At 38.6% G+C, this 18,283-nt stretch overlaps 1 protein-coding gene across 1 annotated transcript in view; it reads left to right on the top strand.

Moving 5' to 3' along the window:
- brinp2 (bone morphogenetic protein/retinoic acid inducible neural-specific 2) overlaps nucleotides 1-16,846 on the top strand; it is a 116,783-nt gene extending 99,937 nt beyond the window's left edge. Inside the window, exons 7-8 of the mRNA XM_026937242.3 lie at nucleotides 5,643-5,865; nucleotides 10,621-16,846. Coding sequence (XP_026793043.2) covers nucleotides 5,643-5,865; nucleotides 10,621-11,734 — 1,337 coding nt within the window. The 3' untranslated portion in view covers nucleotides 11,735-16,846. The remainder of the gene's footprint in view (nucleotides 1-5,642; nucleotides 5,866-10,620) is intronic.
- The last annotated feature ends 1,437 nt before the right edge of the window (nucleotides 16,847-18,283 follow it).

The raw sequence follows: 18,283 nt of genomic DNA, 5'->3' as shown, positions 1-18,283 counted from the left end.
CATAGAAAATAGTTAAGCCTCATCTTTCTTTGACAGAAATTCACATCATCTTTCTTTTTAATGATGTGAAAAATGATTTGTGCATCCCATACCTATAGAGATCTTGCAAGCCACCCACCTTGTGCTTATTTTAAGTAAACCTCATTTAAGTCAACCTCATTCATCCAGTCGCCCCATTTCAGTTCAGTGCAGCTCCCAGTGCATTTACAACCTGTAGCATGGCACATAGCTATGCTGCACATAATAGACCATTATAAAATGCATGCATCACCCTAATGGCTGGTAATGTAAAATCTTAAAATGAGTTCAATGAGTAGCATCATTCTTCTAGAGATATGTAAAATCTAAGGTAGAAAAAAATGCTGCATATTTGTGAAGTCTCTTTTTTCGTGGTGGACATCGTAAGCCCTTTAAAGAATGCTATAAAAAGTATGCATATAAATTAGATTGTAAAGAGATGGCGTTATGAAAATAATCAATATAATTATAATCAAACAAAATTTGTGTGACTCTGTCTGAATGCAAGGATTATGCCAACAGTTTACAGTTTGGGAGACGTTTTTAGAAAAAGATGAGGTTTTACGTCTCTGGATCTGCTTTGACAGATGGGAAACTGTGTTTTACTTGGGCTTATTCTCTTTTATGAGGTTTTGGAGGCTAAGGCCTTTAGAGCTTTTCTAGGTCTTGTTAAAAGGACACACCAGAGTGCAATAGAGCAAGCTGATTGCATGACACTTCCAACAGCATGGACATGGTTTATGGTTCAGTGTATACGGTTACTATCACAGGGAACATGTGCAATAATTTAGGTTTGGACTTGATGATTTGAGGTTTCAGTAATAGAAAATGCTTTGATACAGGACGAAATATCGTACTTCAAATAATCCTCATATTCAGTGCATGTCAAAATTTAATATTTCATATTTCCATCATTAAACTGTTTTTAACAATCACATTTATGTTACAAAGTTTCTATTCAGGTCCAATTAACCAGCTGATATAAAAACTGATTTGAGTCATATGATCCGTATTCTCCATCTCGTAGGTAGGTTTGCTTCCGTAACTATTAGCTACATTGCTAATAATTAAGAGGGACATATATTGGATACTGTACTATATATTCTAAAAGTGTAGGGTTAAGTATCTAACCTCACTGTAGTTGGACTCTCAGTGTAATGGCATTACCACAGTATAGTTCATAAATACAGAAGATACTGTATGTTTAATTTTCATTTAATGTCTTATGTTTTATAATCAATTAAAAGGATTGGTGTCCTCACCAATGAACAAAGATATTCTTACCACTCAAAGAGTGACAAAATGAGTGACAGGTCATGAACCATGGCAAAGTCAAATGGAGGATAGTATGGATGAGGATGGGTTCCCTTTTGAGCCTGGTTCCTCTCAAGGTTTCTTCCTCATATCGTCTCAGGGAGTTTTTCCTTGCCACTGTCGCCTCTGGCTTGCTCATTAGGGATAAATTCACATATTTGCAATATATTTTTTGTGAAGCTGCTTTGTGACAATGTCCATTGTTAAACGTGCTATACAAATAAAATTGAATTGAATTGAATATGGCAGTGAACAACAATGCATATATAGGTAGTGTAACACACAGTTCAAGTCAGAAATCATTTTAAGTCTGGCTTAAAATGATTTCTGACTCTGCAAATCTTTTTGCACCATTTTGCAAGGAAGAGACCTGCCAGATCTACATTAGCATTCAGAAAGCACCTGGCCTCAGATAACTCAAACTGTCTGCCAATCCAGTCATCTGATTAATGGAGAAAAATTCCTTCAGCTTGTCAGAGAAAAGGCATCACATTTTGGTGAACACCAGGAAATAAGTTTCATGTCAGTCTCATCATGGCCTGGGACTGAAAATCCAAGCCTCAGATCTCTTCAGCCCAGAATTATCTCTGATTTTATGGTTAACATTCCAGGAAATCATTCTCTATGATGCAGGAAGGAATATATCAGCGTTTGGGAATTGCCTGACCTTGGATTGATCATCCACTGGTCCAGTTGTCTGAATAGAAGTGAGAAAAATCCTTGAAGATGTAATTTACATAAATTGTTAATAGCCCAAACTTCTGTGTACTAATGTAAATACATTTCATGATCATTTCATTTCCTGACAGAAAAATCTAGGAGTGGTGATGTTCCTGACATAGATTTTTTTTATGACTTACATACTGATTAGTGCAGCAAAGGAACTTCTTGATCTGATGCAGATTAGATCTACAATGGTGTTTAAGAAGGACCAGGCAAAATTTTGTCCAATTGAGGCAGGAAATGGCCTAATCACAGCTCTGGCAGCCACCAGCTTCTCCAGATAGCTCATAATTCTGCAGCTCGCAGCTTCCCATTCCCCTGACCAATCTGTGATTAATGCCTTCTCCACAGGGAGCAGAACAACTCCTGCAGCTCCAAACTCAAACTCCAATTTGAGACAAAAAAGACATATAGAGGCCAGCGGCTACGTCTCTCATCCTGCTGCACATAGCATATAAGTCTTTCCAATCCGCCCATGAAGAAAATAAAAAGTCTTGTTAATATAAATTATATCACAACACTGATCAGTCAGAAGCAAAAAGAAACTATGAGGAAGGCCAACAGCCTCCATTTTCATATCCATAATCAGTTTCATCTCATTAAGATTTAAACACACCTGATGAGCTTTTATTTTTATTCAGCACACAGGACTATTTGTTGATGACGGACTGGAAACCACCTCAGAGTTTCATCCACTCCTGATTTTTCATGGTAAAACAGACGGCATTGGTGATGATAATTACGTTTTATCTCTATTTAGATGCAAAGCAGTTCATTACAGGTATAATGAACTTGAGAATCCCATTTGCCTCAGATGAAAAAGCATATGACCAAATTATAATAGGTAATTCAAATTGGAAAGCCTGATATGTTTATCCAGTTGCAGCATGATGTGATATAACTTTATGTTGTTCTGGGTTTCATTTGAATAGTTTGCATACATCTCACTGATATCCTGAAGATAATTATCCAGATAAATCAGGCCTTTTCTTGCATGCATAATAAAGTCAGCATCATGAAGTCAGATCACTGAGGTGAAAGGTGTACAGTGCAGTACGTGAATAAATCTATAACAAATATTACACAGTTATTTTTTGTGTGTTTTTGAAGTGTTTTTTGGAGTGGCCATTTTTGCAACTCTAAAAAAGAGGACCAACTCTTTATGAAAAAAGTAGCGCATTTATAATAAAACAGTTTTTTTCCCCATCACACTACATATCAATGGCATTATTTGGCATTCCAGAGCATCTATAGTTGCCCTCTCTGAATTTTTTTCATACCACTGATAGTGCTTCCTGCTATTACACTACTGTCTGCTCCTCTAAAGTGCTATGTTCAGACAGAATTGTTTCATATGGCGGGATTACAGTTTCTTGGCATTCCTTTTGTATCTTTTGTTCAGGGTTTGTGCAGGTTTCAAAGTCTTATTTCTGTATTTTGTGTTGCAGCATATCAGGGAGACAGTAGTTACGAATAATATGTGATTTTAAAAAAAGGATGCATTTTTCAATAAATGAGAAATAAGAAAATGGCTAATAACATTCCACATTCAGCCTGTTTTTTTTTGCCCTTTTGGGGTAGTCTGTAAAAAGGGTAGGTTAATTGCTGCTGTGTATTGGCCACTGACCCCCTCATTATAGAGGTGTAATTCTGTACTGACCCTCACATCAGCAAGGGAGAGTGGGCCTTGCTTTTCTACAGGGTTGGTTTGAACACTGGGCAACTATTCAGATATCAGGATGCAGGTGTGCACTGCGTTTGTATAATGAGCAGCACTATGTGAGTCTTTGGAGAGAAAGAGAATTTTGTCTTCAGGGCAGTAGTGCTAAAACATCCAGAGCTCATATACAGATGTCCTTTACTCCCGTATTTGGAGCCCTGCAATGCAAAGCCCATGTCTGGCATCTAATTGAACATAATTAGACTGCTGCAGCTCTTATTTCTCCTCCTGTTTATGGTCATTTGGAATACTCATTTGCTGCAGTGAATGAGGATATGCAGTGTCTGTGATTGAAAATAGCCTTTTATTGGTAACATTTTGAAAGAGCTCAATTGTTCATGAATTTGAACACAAAGTTGTAACCGCCAGAAAAAGAGGTGGATAGGCAGAGCACATTCTCTAAGTGTGCCATGAATACTAATGAGCCTTCTTCAGCAGCAGGACAACCTGGAAAGAGAGATGAAGGGGAGAGGAGGGCAGGATAAGAAAGAGAGGACAAGTCACTAAGGAGAAGAGAAGTAAGAGATGAGATCTATCAGCCAGAGCAGCAAAAGGAAAAACACAGACCACATCAAGTCAAAAACACAAACAGAGAGACAGAGACAGGCGTGCTTTCATGGCTGGCTTTCCTTTCTAGGCATAGTAGACAGCCAAGTCTGGGCGCTACTGAACACAACGGAATTTGTTTCATTAGATAACATTTCTATACAGTGGACTGATTTATAGCGGTATACTATACTTCTGTACATTTTAACATTAGCACTTCCAACTGCTTTTTATGCAAATTAAGCAATAAGCCTCATAGTGAGACACTGATGAATGAGACATTGTCACTTGTTAGATAATATAGTTTCCTAATAACATATACAGTATGTGTGTATTTAAATGATGAGAGTAATGTGCATATGTGTGAGAGATGACAGTTCAGTGTTCAGATAAAGCAAGTAAGGGTATAAAATGGAACAAAAAGTGCCAAAGATAATTATTAGAAAGTTGATTCTGATGAAGGTCACATTGATGTGTCTGAGACAGACTGAGAGAGAGAGAGAGAGCACAGCTGGTCATGGATGAGTAGAGCAGTGGGTAAACTGAGCTCAAACGACTCTCTGAGCCAAACCCAATGTTATCCAACACTGATTCAGTGTTATTGGTGGGAGCCTATGGGCTTGCCGTCTTACATGGGATCATTGCACATTATAATTGCCTGGGACAGCAGGGTGCTCAGCAGAACCCAAGCTATATGTCCAATAGCCTGAAGAAGTCCCCAGGAGCTCGCCCATTTCTCACTGTCCACATCTGCACAAGTGTCTTTATTTCAGTCATTTCCAAGGACTGCCAGTGTCAGCTCAACCACTTCTCGAAGTTAAAATGGGCATTAGGATAATTTGAATTTGATGTTGTCCCTGAAGTGTGGTGTTTCATGCTTGTTCAGCAGTTTCAGGCGAGCAAATAGGACTGGTGTCTGTGTTCAACAGCTATCGTTATTACACTTCGTCCAGGGAACAATGATCCTTCACATCTTATTGTCTCTATTTGCCATCGGAAGCCCAGAAAAGGGACACAAACTGAGAAATGATATACTGATTGCTGTTTTCTACAACATTCTCACTCCACACCTTTTGAGCCAATGACTGCGCATTTCCTTGAGATGTTCAGGTTGTTATCTGAAATGTCACTTCTCCTTCACCCATGCTTCACAGCCAATTACTCAGAATCAAAGCTCTTATGATTCACTTGTAACATCAGCTAATTCCTACTGGTTATTTTCACTAATCAGTGTTCAGTGTTTCATGTCCAGAATGCCTAGTTTTTTTATATTGTGGACAGGTTGTTATAATATGATTTGTTTCCTTGTTTGTTTTTTCAGATGAGTTTAAGGCCTTTCTGAAGAAGCTGCCCACCGATCGCTTTTTGAACACATCATCTATCCTGAAGTTCTGGAGTTTGGACACAGCCTTGCAGAGACGCCACACTCAGCTGGAGACCAGCACTAAACTGATCTTTGGCAAAGACAACAAAATTGTGCGGAAACTCTTCACCCTCAGCAAGCGCTGTCCCAAACAGCCAAAGATCAGCCTGCCCAGAGAAAGGTAAAGTGCCTTTTCCATCTAACATATAGATCAGATCTGATCAGATCTGATCAGATAAGATAAGATAGTTCTTTAAGAAGGCATAAAAAGACTAAAAGGGCATTAGTCACCCTTAGCAGGATTTGGGATGGGGTTGGTGTAGGGGTAAATGCGCTTACAGCTCCTAGGAACATACCGTTGTGCAGTCTGCTCTTGTGTGAATATTCCTGTAACACTTTCCAAAAGGTAGAGGAATAAAGAGATGAACTGGATGGGTTATGCCTCCTGCACTGTTACTAGTCTTCCTGTACAGGTGGTCAGCATAGCTGTCATCCATGTTCGGCAGCTTTGTTCCGATATCCTCCTGGGTGGTTTTCATCACTCTGTACAAGTCTCTTTGGTTGGCAGCAGTGCAGTCCTCCATAGGAAGAGCAGTCTCTTTTCTGCCTTTTGCACTAGGTGAAAACCACAATGTAACAGATCCTCTGTGATGTAGACCCACAGGAACATGGAACATTCTACTCTTTCCACGTCCTCTACGTATACGTAAAGGCAGGAGTGCTCCTCGACTTCCTCAACTCAGCAGTCATCTCCCATCTTTTTTGGTGTTGTTTTCTAGACACCACTCTGCCTGGTTTTGCCCTGTAGGCTGTCTTGTTGTTTTTGATATCCTCCCACTATGGTGATGTCCTCTGCGAATTTGACTGTGCTGTTAGAAGAGTGGATCAGGATGCACTCACGTGTGAACAGAATGTAGAGAGGGGTGTTGAAGACACAGCCCTGCGGTGCTTGTGTTCAAGTGTCTCATCTGTCACAGATTGGACATTGTCGGATTCGTTGGTTAAGAAATCCAGGGCCCAAGTGCAGAGTGCAGAGTGAAGTTCCCAGGCATAAGTTGCTGAATTTTTTAGCAAGTGATTTGTAGTAGTTAGAGCTGAAATTAAATTCCAAAAATCTTCACAATTGCCAGGTTTCCACTGTAAATAAATAGAGAATTTATTCTTAATAACTTATCTTGTTAAAATAAAGATGAAATAAGTTAAAGATTCTCACATGTGTTTTGATGCTCCAGATATGTCAGGCTGTGTGAAGTGCAGACTAGTCCACATCATCTGTGTATCTGCTTGCTCAGAGAGGGTGATGGCTTTGATACAGTATCTGTCTTAATATCAGACTTTCAAAGACGTTTCATTGTTGACTTTTTGCCACAAGGAATGGTTGTGGATCTCAGGCAAGTGGGGAATACAAATTGCTATATATGTTGGTAAACATCTGAAATGCAACCCTGGACTAGCTGTTTGTTGAAGCTAATCCCATACAGAGTGGACTGTACTTCATGGCATTGCAAGGCAAGTGTTTGCTAGCCCTTCTGCACACTAATTGTGCCAGCCCTTCCAATTTGGTTGTCTAAGCGAACATCAGGGAGGTAAATATCATTATTAGGATTGAGTGTGGTCTTCTGTAGTCCATTATGGCTTTGCATCCCAGATGCTGTGGGCAGCCTTAAAAGCCATGTCCCTTGACCTGAGCAAAAACTGTATTTGGGTGTTCAACCATAGTTTCCAAGGGTGAAATATTTTGATAGTCTTTTATGCAAATGATCATATATGAAAGGACAGACAAAGTGTGTTCCTCTAGCTCTGCTCATATTCTTGTAGAATTTAGTTAGGAGTTTCTTAAGGTTTGTGTAATCCCCTGCTACTCTTACAACAACTTCTAGGTGTGCAGTCAACTGATCATGTGGATTATCCAAAGCTAACTTGACATTAGTTTGTGGAGGCACATACACAGCTGTGATAATGATGGTTGTAAATTCCCTTGTAGGGATTAGGTTATACATTTCAGCATTAAAATCTCCAAATCTAGAGAACTGTGCTTTTGAACTGTGTCTATAGATGTTCACCATCCTTTGTCAATATAAATACAGAAAAGCAGATCAGGATGTTTAATACTGTATAAGGTGTAATTTTGCTCTATTATTAATACATTATTTTAACTTTATTAATATGGAAAGATTGTTTGATGGTAGATTGTCCTACTGCTGTCTGACATCCACCTGAAATCCATGAGCATGTCACACTTACCAGATTAATTGTACAGATCAGGATAACAACTGTGATTTTTATTTCGTATATTTCCCCATCTCACAATGTGCTTCTGAATCATTTTTAGATGAGAGTGTAACCTACATCAAGAGCAGCACACAGGCTTCGATTTTGCCCTGTGTTTCAGACCGCAGTCAAGCTAGCCATGGTAGAAACCAGACTGCAAGTACACAAAGCAGTTTAAAGGTTACTACCATTAAGTTGGAGGAAAAAATGACTACCGCTCATCGGTTTTATTTAAACACAGTGAGATGCAAGCTTGCGCACACTGCACTCCAAAAACTGACATCTTACCAAGTGTAAATATCTTGAATATGGTCAAATCTATCTAGTATTTCCTAAAATAAGATTACAATAAATCAAATATAAGATTATTAAACCTATTACAAGACATTTTTACTCATTTCAAGCTTGAAATACAGTAGTCTTGTTCTATTGGAAGATAATTTTGCTTCTTTACAGAAATAAATGGTTAAAAGGAGCAAAATTATCTGCCAATAGAACAGGACTATTTCAACCTTGATGTGAGTGAAAATGTCTAGAAATAGATTTAATAATCTTATGTTTGATTTATTGTAATCTTATTTTAGGAAGTACTAGATAGATTTGACCATATTCAAGATATTTACACTTGGTAAGATGTCATTTTTTCGAGTGCAGTGTGGTTTTATATTTGGTTTATGGTAATCTTGTAATAGGAAATAATAGATACATTTGACTATATTCAAGATATTTTCACTTGCTAAAATGTCTTTTTTTGCAGTGCCTTTGGTTCTGCTGTGAATTCTGGATAGTGTGAAAATGTTGAGCAGTTCACGCAGGCAAAATGAAATCCCCGGGCCTTGGCCCATGGGCCTGGTGTTTCATACATGTGGTCTAAAACGTTTAAGCAGAAAACATGAAAAGTTACATGCCATTTATGTTGTGAGCCTTAGCAAACTCGTGTGTGTAATATTCAGCATGACTAAAAATAAATTGAAATAAATTATCAATAATTTAATTACAGCATTTGAATGTTGATAATTTACTGAATTCTGTACCTCAAGTGTAAATATTGAAACTTCAGCCTCAGTTAACAACTGTGAACAACCATTAATTAAGATGTTAGTGCATGTCGGTCATTGTGGCATTCTTTTTGCTTATAGATGGTATGAACATTGGTTGAAGTGGGTGTTGATTATTTGGCTTATTTGGCTTATTATAGAAAAAAGATCAGTTAATATAATGTTAAATTATGGTGTATTAATGCTGAAGTTCATACATAATACATAACATAATTCCAGTTAACCTTTATCAATAGAATTACCAAAACAGCTAAACTGGACAGTGGACAAATTTATTTTACTGCACGTAATATGTTTCATATTGATCACGTATTAGAAGCATCAGAACTCTAATTCAGAAGCATGTTTAATGTTTAAAGAATTTTATTTGTTATTTGATGCTGTGTGGGCAGCGATGTGGGCAGTAATAGTATGGAGCTGCAGCTGAAATCACAGAGAACACAGAAAAGAGGGAATGAGAATGGCTAGACAGAGATGTGAGATACGTGAGACGGCAAAGAAGATGTAAGAGACAGAGCTGTTTAGCTTCTCTAAACCAGACTGAGAAGACCTTTGTGCAGTGTGGTTAGTGTGTGTGTGTGCACTGTAATGAAGTGCTCGAAGAGAGTGGCAGGTCGTAGTTAACGTACTCTATTGTGAAGACTTTCACTCTGCTCTGACAAGCCACATGCCATTTTGTGCCACCACTCTAATAAAATGCAGCTCCCATGGACACAAACAGCGAAAAGACCTTGGCATATGTGTCCCTCTGAATTCTAATCAAAATGTGTTTGGAGAGAATACATATAAATCAGTTTAGTCAGCTTTGGATCTGAGGCAGCTCAAATAAATGACATGTCACTTAGCCAAATGTTCCCTTGAACTGATTTCATTATATATAAACATACTCAAACAGAAAGCTTTTGTCTGCCTTTGTCACTCATTTGTTATATTAAAAGGCAGTATATTCAGCACAGGACGTGGAGAAGGAATATGTCCAGTTCTCCTGGTTGAGTGTGCTTCAAATTTGAGCACCTAGTTGCTATTTAAAAATATCTAATTGTTTAAAATGCCATCACAGTTATGCTGTGTGTTACATTAGAAGGCATGTATGACTAATGTAAGGCACTCAGCAATCCAGACGACGAGAACTGCCTTAGGAAAAGGAGCCACTAGAGGATAGAGAGGGTTTTAATTTATGAGTGTGAGGAACTTGGTGTTCCTCAATTTTTGTGATGTAAGTAGGATGGTAATGGATGAATCTGGCGAGTCAAATGCATTTATCATACTGACATGACCCTCGCTAAATAGGATGAAGAAAAAGGAAACTAAAACACAGTCTATTGCTTGCCTTTTACTTTTTCTCTTGGTTTAGTATTAGGGCAGTTCCCGGGCACTTGTTTAATAATCCTACCAATCAATGGACATGAGAAGTGATTACCTCATTTAGTGGAATGAAAATACAGCCAGTGTTAATCCTCTATAAACTTTCAGGCAGTTTACCAAACATTATTTTCATACCCTCACAGAGCTTATGTAATTTTCTTGCATTAAGCAACGCAGTCAATTGTGCATTTCTAATTATTTTCAGATTGTTTCTATGCTAATGGTTGTCCTCTCTCCTGCAGGACATTGGGTTTCTGGTTGAACAGAGTTCAGTCTCTCCTGTACTGCAACGAACATGGAATCCTGGGCTCCTTCTCAGAGGAAGTGCATTACTGCTTGTGTCCTACAGAACAGGGCAGCTCCTGCCAGGGCACAGTTCCTTGTGAGGTGGGTGAGGGCACACTGTGTTCCTTGTGTGCTCCAGACAATGTCACCCGATGTGGCACATGCATGCCTGGTAGCTTCCTGCAGCTGGGCTCATGCCGGCCAGCCGTGGCCATCTCACTGGACCACTATGTGAACTTTGACTTGGACATGGTGGATGCAGAGGCACACCACTTGCTGCAGCGTCTTGACGGGCGCCTGGAGGTGCGTGCAATCTACATCAGCAACGATGTGCGCTTGGGAAGCTGGTTCAACCCAGCGTGGCGCAAGCGCATGCTGCTTACACTCAAGAGCAACAAGAACAAGTCAAACCTGGTGCATATGCTCATGGGAATCTCTTTCCAGATCTGCACCACACAAAACAGCACGCTGGAGCCTGTGCCTGCCATCTACGTCAACCCGTTTGGGGGAAGCCATTCAGAGAGCTGGTTCATGCCCGTCAAGCAGAACAACTTCCCTGACTGGCAGCGAACTAAACTGGACTCAGCACTGCCATGCCACAATTGGACGCTGATGCTGGGCACCAAATGGAAGTCCTTCTTCGAGACAGTGCATGTCTACTTGCGCAGCCGTATCCTCACAGATGACCCGGGTGTCAACGAGACTCTCTTCTATGAGCCTTTGGAAATGGACTCTGCTAACCTGGGGTATATGAAGATCAACAGCCTGAGGGTGTTCGGTTATAGCATGCACTTCGACGCCGATGGTGTCAAGGAGCTGATCTCACAGTTGGACTACCCGTACACACAGGGCACGCAGGACACTGCCTTTCTGGCACTGATGGAGATCCGCGACCGTGTAAATCGGCTCTCGCCACCCACTGAGCGCCCGCTCGACCTCTTCTCCTGCCTACTCCGCCACCGGCTCAAGCTCTCAGCCAGTGAGGTGGCACGTGTCCGCGACTCGCTTCAAAGCTTCAGTGCCAAGTTGCCCAGCTCCTCCAAACCTGAACTTTCCCAGCTGTGCAGCTAGCTCAGATAATTCTCTCCTGCCTGTGTGTGTGTGTGTATGTGTGTGTGAATTGCAAATGAGAAAGAGGAAGAATTCAGCCAGCTGTGCAAGCTAGCTCACATGATTTTCTCCTGCACTTTCCTCTACTATTTTATCTGACTTCTGAAATCTTGTATTGAAAGATGTATATACTGTATTTAACAATGGACTGAGATGCCCTTAATGGAATCTTTGTATTCAGAAATGCGCTTGACTGGAACATCAAGGCATGGATGGTAAGTTTGTTTATACGTCTTTTTGAAGCTAGCTTGGATAATACTCTCCAGCCTGGGTTTGTGTGAATATGAATGAGCAAGAGAGAAAAGAACACGGCCAGCTATGCGGCTAGCTTGTGTGATACTCTCTTGCTTAGGCATGTTTGTTTTTATCAGAATGTGAATGAGAAAGGCAGGGAGAGAGGTAAAAACATTATTTTGGAAATGAGTGTCCATGTTCTTGTGGGTTTGCTTTTCTAAGCCTGCCACCTCTGAGCAGCAAAATTGAACCAACTGTAAGTTGTGATTGACATGGGAGTAGCGAGTGCGCATACATCTGAATGTTAAGCAAATTTAACACAGACTGAATCAAGTTGTGCTTTTGAGCAAAGCTTGAAGAGAGACAGAACTGCATCCTAGCCTTTTCTGTGGAACAATGTAAAAACATGACATGTCTGCTCTTTTTCTATGTGTTCGGAGATGTTTAGTATTATTTGGTGACTCTATTTGAAAAAGGGCATAGCTGATGAGGATTACATTCTTATAAATTTATGGTGAAAATTGGTTATACAGTAATAGCGATCAAGACACAGGTTTACTTTACTTTTCTATTTTTATCTGATGTCCTAAATCATGTATTGCGAGATGTTTCTCTGTATTTATTACTGGATTGAGATGCCCTTAACAGACGCTTCATATTGAGAGATATGACAAAAAAACAACAACAAAAAAAAAACCCAAAAGGTTAACATCAAGGCAAACAAAATGGCAAACTGTCTTATTTAAATGTTCCAGTCTTTCAGATGTTGATCTTATAATAACATTACATTGTTTTGCAAAGGTTTGTGGGCAGCTTTGTAAATATTGCTCTGTCATTAATACTCATTCAGGATGTGAAAGCTGCACATTGCTCTATTAAATATAAATGGCTCATCACTCTTATGAATTGAATGAATTTGTACTTTTTGGAACAGGCAAAGACCAAAAACATTTCTTACCCGACAAAAACACGTATCTATTGCCTTATGAAGTGGAGTTTGTGTTCGGATATTAAAGCACACTTGGTCAGCTGTGTCGTTATTTCAAAAATGTGTTGCTCCTTTTGCCTAAGTTCTTGCTCTTTTCTTCTTTATTCTTTTTCAGCTCTGATTTTAATTACAGTAACTAATATTCTGTAAAAAAAAAAAAAAAATCCAATTTATAATTGACATACTCTGTGAGAAATATATGTATCTGCTCTGTACAAAACCATAAATCTCTGTTTAAAAACCTCCTTTAATGTTCGTCATAACATTTCCGCATTTTCTCATACACTAATTAACTACACTCAGTGACATACATTTGAATTCCTTCAAGCATCTGTGAAACTAAAAGCAATCAAGCATGAGGCTATTTAATATTTTTATGGTCATTTTGCATTAAAATTCATATCCCATCTCATCCATAACACAAATATATGGCATAATAGAGCACTGAGTGTTTGTGTGGACAAGTGTTAATTTTGCAAGACCATGTCCTGAGATCCATCTGTAAATGATCTACAAATCATGTCATTTATCAACACCTTGTTTTGATTTTGCCCTTAGCTGTGGAAATCCTGTCAGCATATATTGTACATCAATGCCTGAAATTACCAGCTTGTCATATAAATAGCAGCATTTATTAGGTGAGGAGGCAATTTGCTAGATTGTCACAAAGGCCGGCAAAAATCTCTGTCTGTCTCAACAGACAGCTCTAAGTCACTGAGCAGCCTGAGTAGAAAAGAAGTATATGTGTAGGATGGAGTTTGCAGCAATAGACTGTTCATCTTTATTATCTAGCTCTTGCTCTTTGGCTAATCATCGAGGTGAGGGAGAGCGGCGATCAATCATGAAGGTCTTGCCTAAACTATGGTTGCTCTCTAAAGGAGAAATGAACGTGGTGAATATTCCAGTGATTGGTTATTTATGATGGTTGTATTGCCTTGAGCATGAGGTCGCTTATGCATTGGATTTATGAAATATACAACTGTGCAAGATTTAGATCCTGGATTTACTTTCCCTCCTGAGAAACATGTCCCATCTAATTATGCCAGCTGCATACATAGCAGCCAGAATTACCTGTATAAGATCCCTAAGTGCTTTACTCAAGATTCATATCAGAAAACCATGTCCCAAGTTCAAGAGCTCTGATGTGGAACGCTGTTTTAGAATTGGTTATTAAAAAAATGTTTTAATCTAAATTCATTTAAATGCCAAGTAGCGGGATTTTTTTTCCCCGTTCCCTAATGGCATCCAAGATTTTCTTTGCTATGTGGTCAGTGTTTATTTTTATGGCTATTCATAGACACCCAAGACCCTGTTTGTTTTGTTTTTTATTGTATGTTCATGTTTCATTTAATAAATGTTTTGTTTGGTTGTTTGAGTAGACATTTATTATCTTGTTTGTTCATTTTTATTGGTTGTTTGTCCATTTATTTATTTACTTATGAACTACAATCAAGCTATCCAACTAGTCCATGCCAAGTTCAAGCATCTCTTAACTGCAAATGTTTCATTTCTGCATGTGTTCAGAAGGTTTCCATAACCATGCTGAACAAATGATTTAGGAGAGAGCACTATTTAACATGTTCCACAGCTCTTGCAATACAAAATTACATTCACTATTGCCTAACAGAGGTTTATCCATCAATACTGCTCTCAAGTTTGGCTTAGTTCTTAACAGCACAGACTATCAACACCAGAGTATATCACATGTCCTTATTTTAACAGAGGTTGTCATCATCCTGGATTTCTGAGAAGTAACTCCCCTTCAACAGGCTTCACTTAAGTACTATTAGCAGGAATAGGGTTTAGGCCTCACAGTTTTCAACTGGTGATATTACAGTTATTGCAATTAAACAGACATGAATTGCTTTGTTGAATTTAAAGGTAGCATTTAGGCAGTAAAGTTGAGATTATTATTCATTTTCAACCTGGAAGTATAGCAATTGTTCCCCTACTAGTCAAACAGCCTTCCCAACAGTTTTCCTTCCAGGTGGCGTGTACTATATTGCTCGATCCACACAGCACAGGCTTGAAGTTTTGAAACTTTAAGTCTTCCTTGATTTGTCCCTCTTGGAAAAACCTTAAAAATTCTATGTAGAACCCTACAACAGTGTTTCCATATCAGGTAGAGTTCAAAAGTTTGGGAAGCTTAGTACCTTTAACTATTCAAAGTACATGGGATAAAATGCTCTCCTTCATATTTCTTTCTTATTGAGATGAAAATTGCAAATTTACTACTGCTATTATTATTTTGTTTTACTGTAGATGAAAGTCTTAAAAATGAAATATGAAAGCCGCAGTAAGGTGCTGCTGGAGAAGCTGGAGAATTTAGTGCAGTCCCTGACGTGATTAGTCCATACATGTGGATCTATTACTGTGGTTTGAAAAGTGCCATCATTTGACACAGAGCAGGAGTCTTCAACTGGCAGGCTGCAGTCTGGATACAGACCCAACAAAGTACTTCAGCAGATTCAACTGGGCAGAAAACACTATAGCAGAATTGATCAACTTACAAAAAACTGGCCATAGTTCAGCAACTCTAATTTTGTAAACATGAACCATCACTGCTTCAGTTGTAGCTTATTGCAGTGAATTACACACATCTATGTTAATTATTTAGCTGAAGGCAGCTTATCAAGTTTTCACAGACTTTCATAATTAAAAAAATATATATTTAATCGCTCTGGTCTGCTGAATAGTGAACGTAGCTGTTTAAAAAAAAATAAAAACAATGTTTAAAGACAACTGGACAGAGAAATATGTGTTTATTCTCCAGTTCAAGTTCAGAACTGATGTCTGTTCAGAGTCTGTTGTGCTAGTCAGAAGTGTTAATGTAAAGTGCCAGTGCAAAACAAAACATAACCACTTCAAATTGATGTCTTATTTATAGCCATGAACTACCACTAAAAGCTAACTGATATCACCATTCTGTCAAGTGCAGAGGTAGCTCTGTGGTTAAGATGTTGGCCTACTGATTGGAAGGTCATGAGTTCATTCCCCAGCACCACCAAGCTGCCACTGCTGGGCCCTTGAGCAAGGCCCTTAACCTCAACTGCTCTGTTGTATAAAAAAATTTTTAAAAAATGAGATAAATGTAAGTCGCTCTGGATAAGGGCGTCTGTCAAATGTCATGTTAGTTTCCTTTCTGGAACTTTAAAAGGAATTTTATGTAATTGGACCTTCACAAACTTTAGGATTGTGGTTTTCTCTTGGTGATTGGTCAGAAACTACCCTCATACTGCAGCACTTCCTGACTGGGCCTTTATGTGACTGTAGGTTGGTCTTCATTAAATCAATGTAAAACACCACTTTACATTGCAGACATTTTCCATATCCTCACATTCCATAATTTATATCCTGCATATCTTTTCATGGCAACACACAAATCACAACCTATACTTAACTTTAGGGTGTCTTATCATGGTTTCGAAATGCCTTCAACCTCTATGGATTGTCACGCTGGGATTTAACACATTGTCGCTTACAAATAGCTGTCAGTGTCCAGAACCAAAGTACTGAATGTAAATACTCACTGTTTGAGTCCATTCATTCAATATCCAGATACAATATCGCTCGATTAAGAGCATGAGTTATCAGCATGCAATCCAGCACACAGGATTCTTTTTTGCTGATATGAGTTTGGTTTGTTCATTTTCATATGTATAATGTACTAGATGCAGATACCTGATCCAGACAGACTGGCCGTGAAATGAAACACTGAACTTTGTACTCTTACTGTTCGATCAAAGTTTCTCTCAGTGTTTTAACAGGATGTAAATGTTCTTATATTAAATAATAAAAAGTGATGGAAATCTTTTACCCTGCAATGTCTGTAATAAATATACTGTTATTGATATGTGTGAAACATTTTTATACTGTCATAAGACATAAGAAAAACATTTTTGTACTGTCATACATGTCTTACATTTTATTTGAAGTCGAATGGTATGTAATAATCTAACGTTCTACAGAATGTCTTACTCACTGCTGTGCAGAGTTCTCTGCGTCAAAACCAGGAACATATTTTACCAACTATTTTAGTTCCTCTTTACATTCTAGTGGCTTTTTGTTATAACACTTTTTTTTTTTTGAAAATTGCAGAATGAATAGCCATTCAAGTTGTCTTCAGAGGCATGAAGATAACATTTCACAGCCTTGTTCTATACACGGGGGTGCTGTATCATCAAGATCCAATTCTGTAATATTAGTTTCCAGTCTACTTTGAAGACATGACACTTCTGAAGAAAAACAAAACCTCATCATATTGAGAAAGCTTCACAGTTACGGAGCACACAGTCGATAAGCAATCTGGCAGATTAGGTTCAAAATATAGAGGACACTTTTTTCACAAAGTGGCATAAAAGATAAATGGTTATGGCTATTAAATGTGGTAGTGCATACTCAAAATACTCAAAAATCTCAGTGGAAATCAAATAAAAAAAATCCTACTCTGTTGGAATCACAGAGGAGGATAAATAAGCACTCAGTTAGAAATTACTCAGTAGCTTCTTACACTATATGGTGTAAAAGTATATGGACACCTAACCATCACATTCATATGTGCTTGTTGAACATCCCATTCCAGATTTAGTCACCGTTTGTTATTATAATGACCTCCACTCTTCTGTAAAGGCTTTATGCTATATTTTGGAGCATGGCTGTGGGAATTTGTGATCATTCTGCCACAATAGCATTAGTGAAGTCAGGTATTGATGTTGATTGAGGAGGTCTGGGGCTCAGTTGGTGTTCCAATAGATCTCAAAGGTGTTCAGAGGTGTTGAGGTCAGGGTTCTGTGCAGGACACACGAGTTCTTCCACTCCAACCTTAACACACCATATATTTATAAACCTCACTTTGTGCACAGGGGCATTGTCATGCTGGAACATGTTTGGGCCCCTTAATTCCAGTGGAGCAAAATCTTAAAACTACAGCATACAAAAACATTCTAAACATGTATGCTTCCAACAGTTTGGGGAAGAACCACATGTGGGTGTGATGGTCAGGTGTCCACATTCTTTTGGCCCTATAGTGTAGTTTTCAGATAGCTAGTGTTTTAATATGCATTTACATGCTACATAGCTAACTAGATAACCCAACATTGCTGTACCATTGCCACGTAACACTTATAGAAGTCCTCTAGTATTGAATTAGTTTTTTGGATAATAAAATATAACAAAGTATTAACATGTCAGAAGCTGATCCCTATTATAACCCAAACGTTGTGCTAGTACTAGCTGTCACTGTGCACTTAACATCCTAGTCAACAGTGAATAATGATAACAAATTTGGA

Source organism: Pangasianodon hypophthalmus, chromosome 4, assembly GCF_027358585.1.
Source record: "Pangasianodon hypophthalmus isolate fPanHyp1 chromosome 4, fPanHyp1.pri, whole genome shotgun sequence".
Lineage (NCBI taxonomy): Eukaryota > Metazoa > Chordata > Actinopteri > Siluriformes > Pangasiidae > Pangasianodon > Pangasianodon hypophthalmus.
The sequence above is the reverse complement of the archived record's forward strand: the minus strand, read 5'-3'. Positions and strand labels throughout refer to the sequence as shown.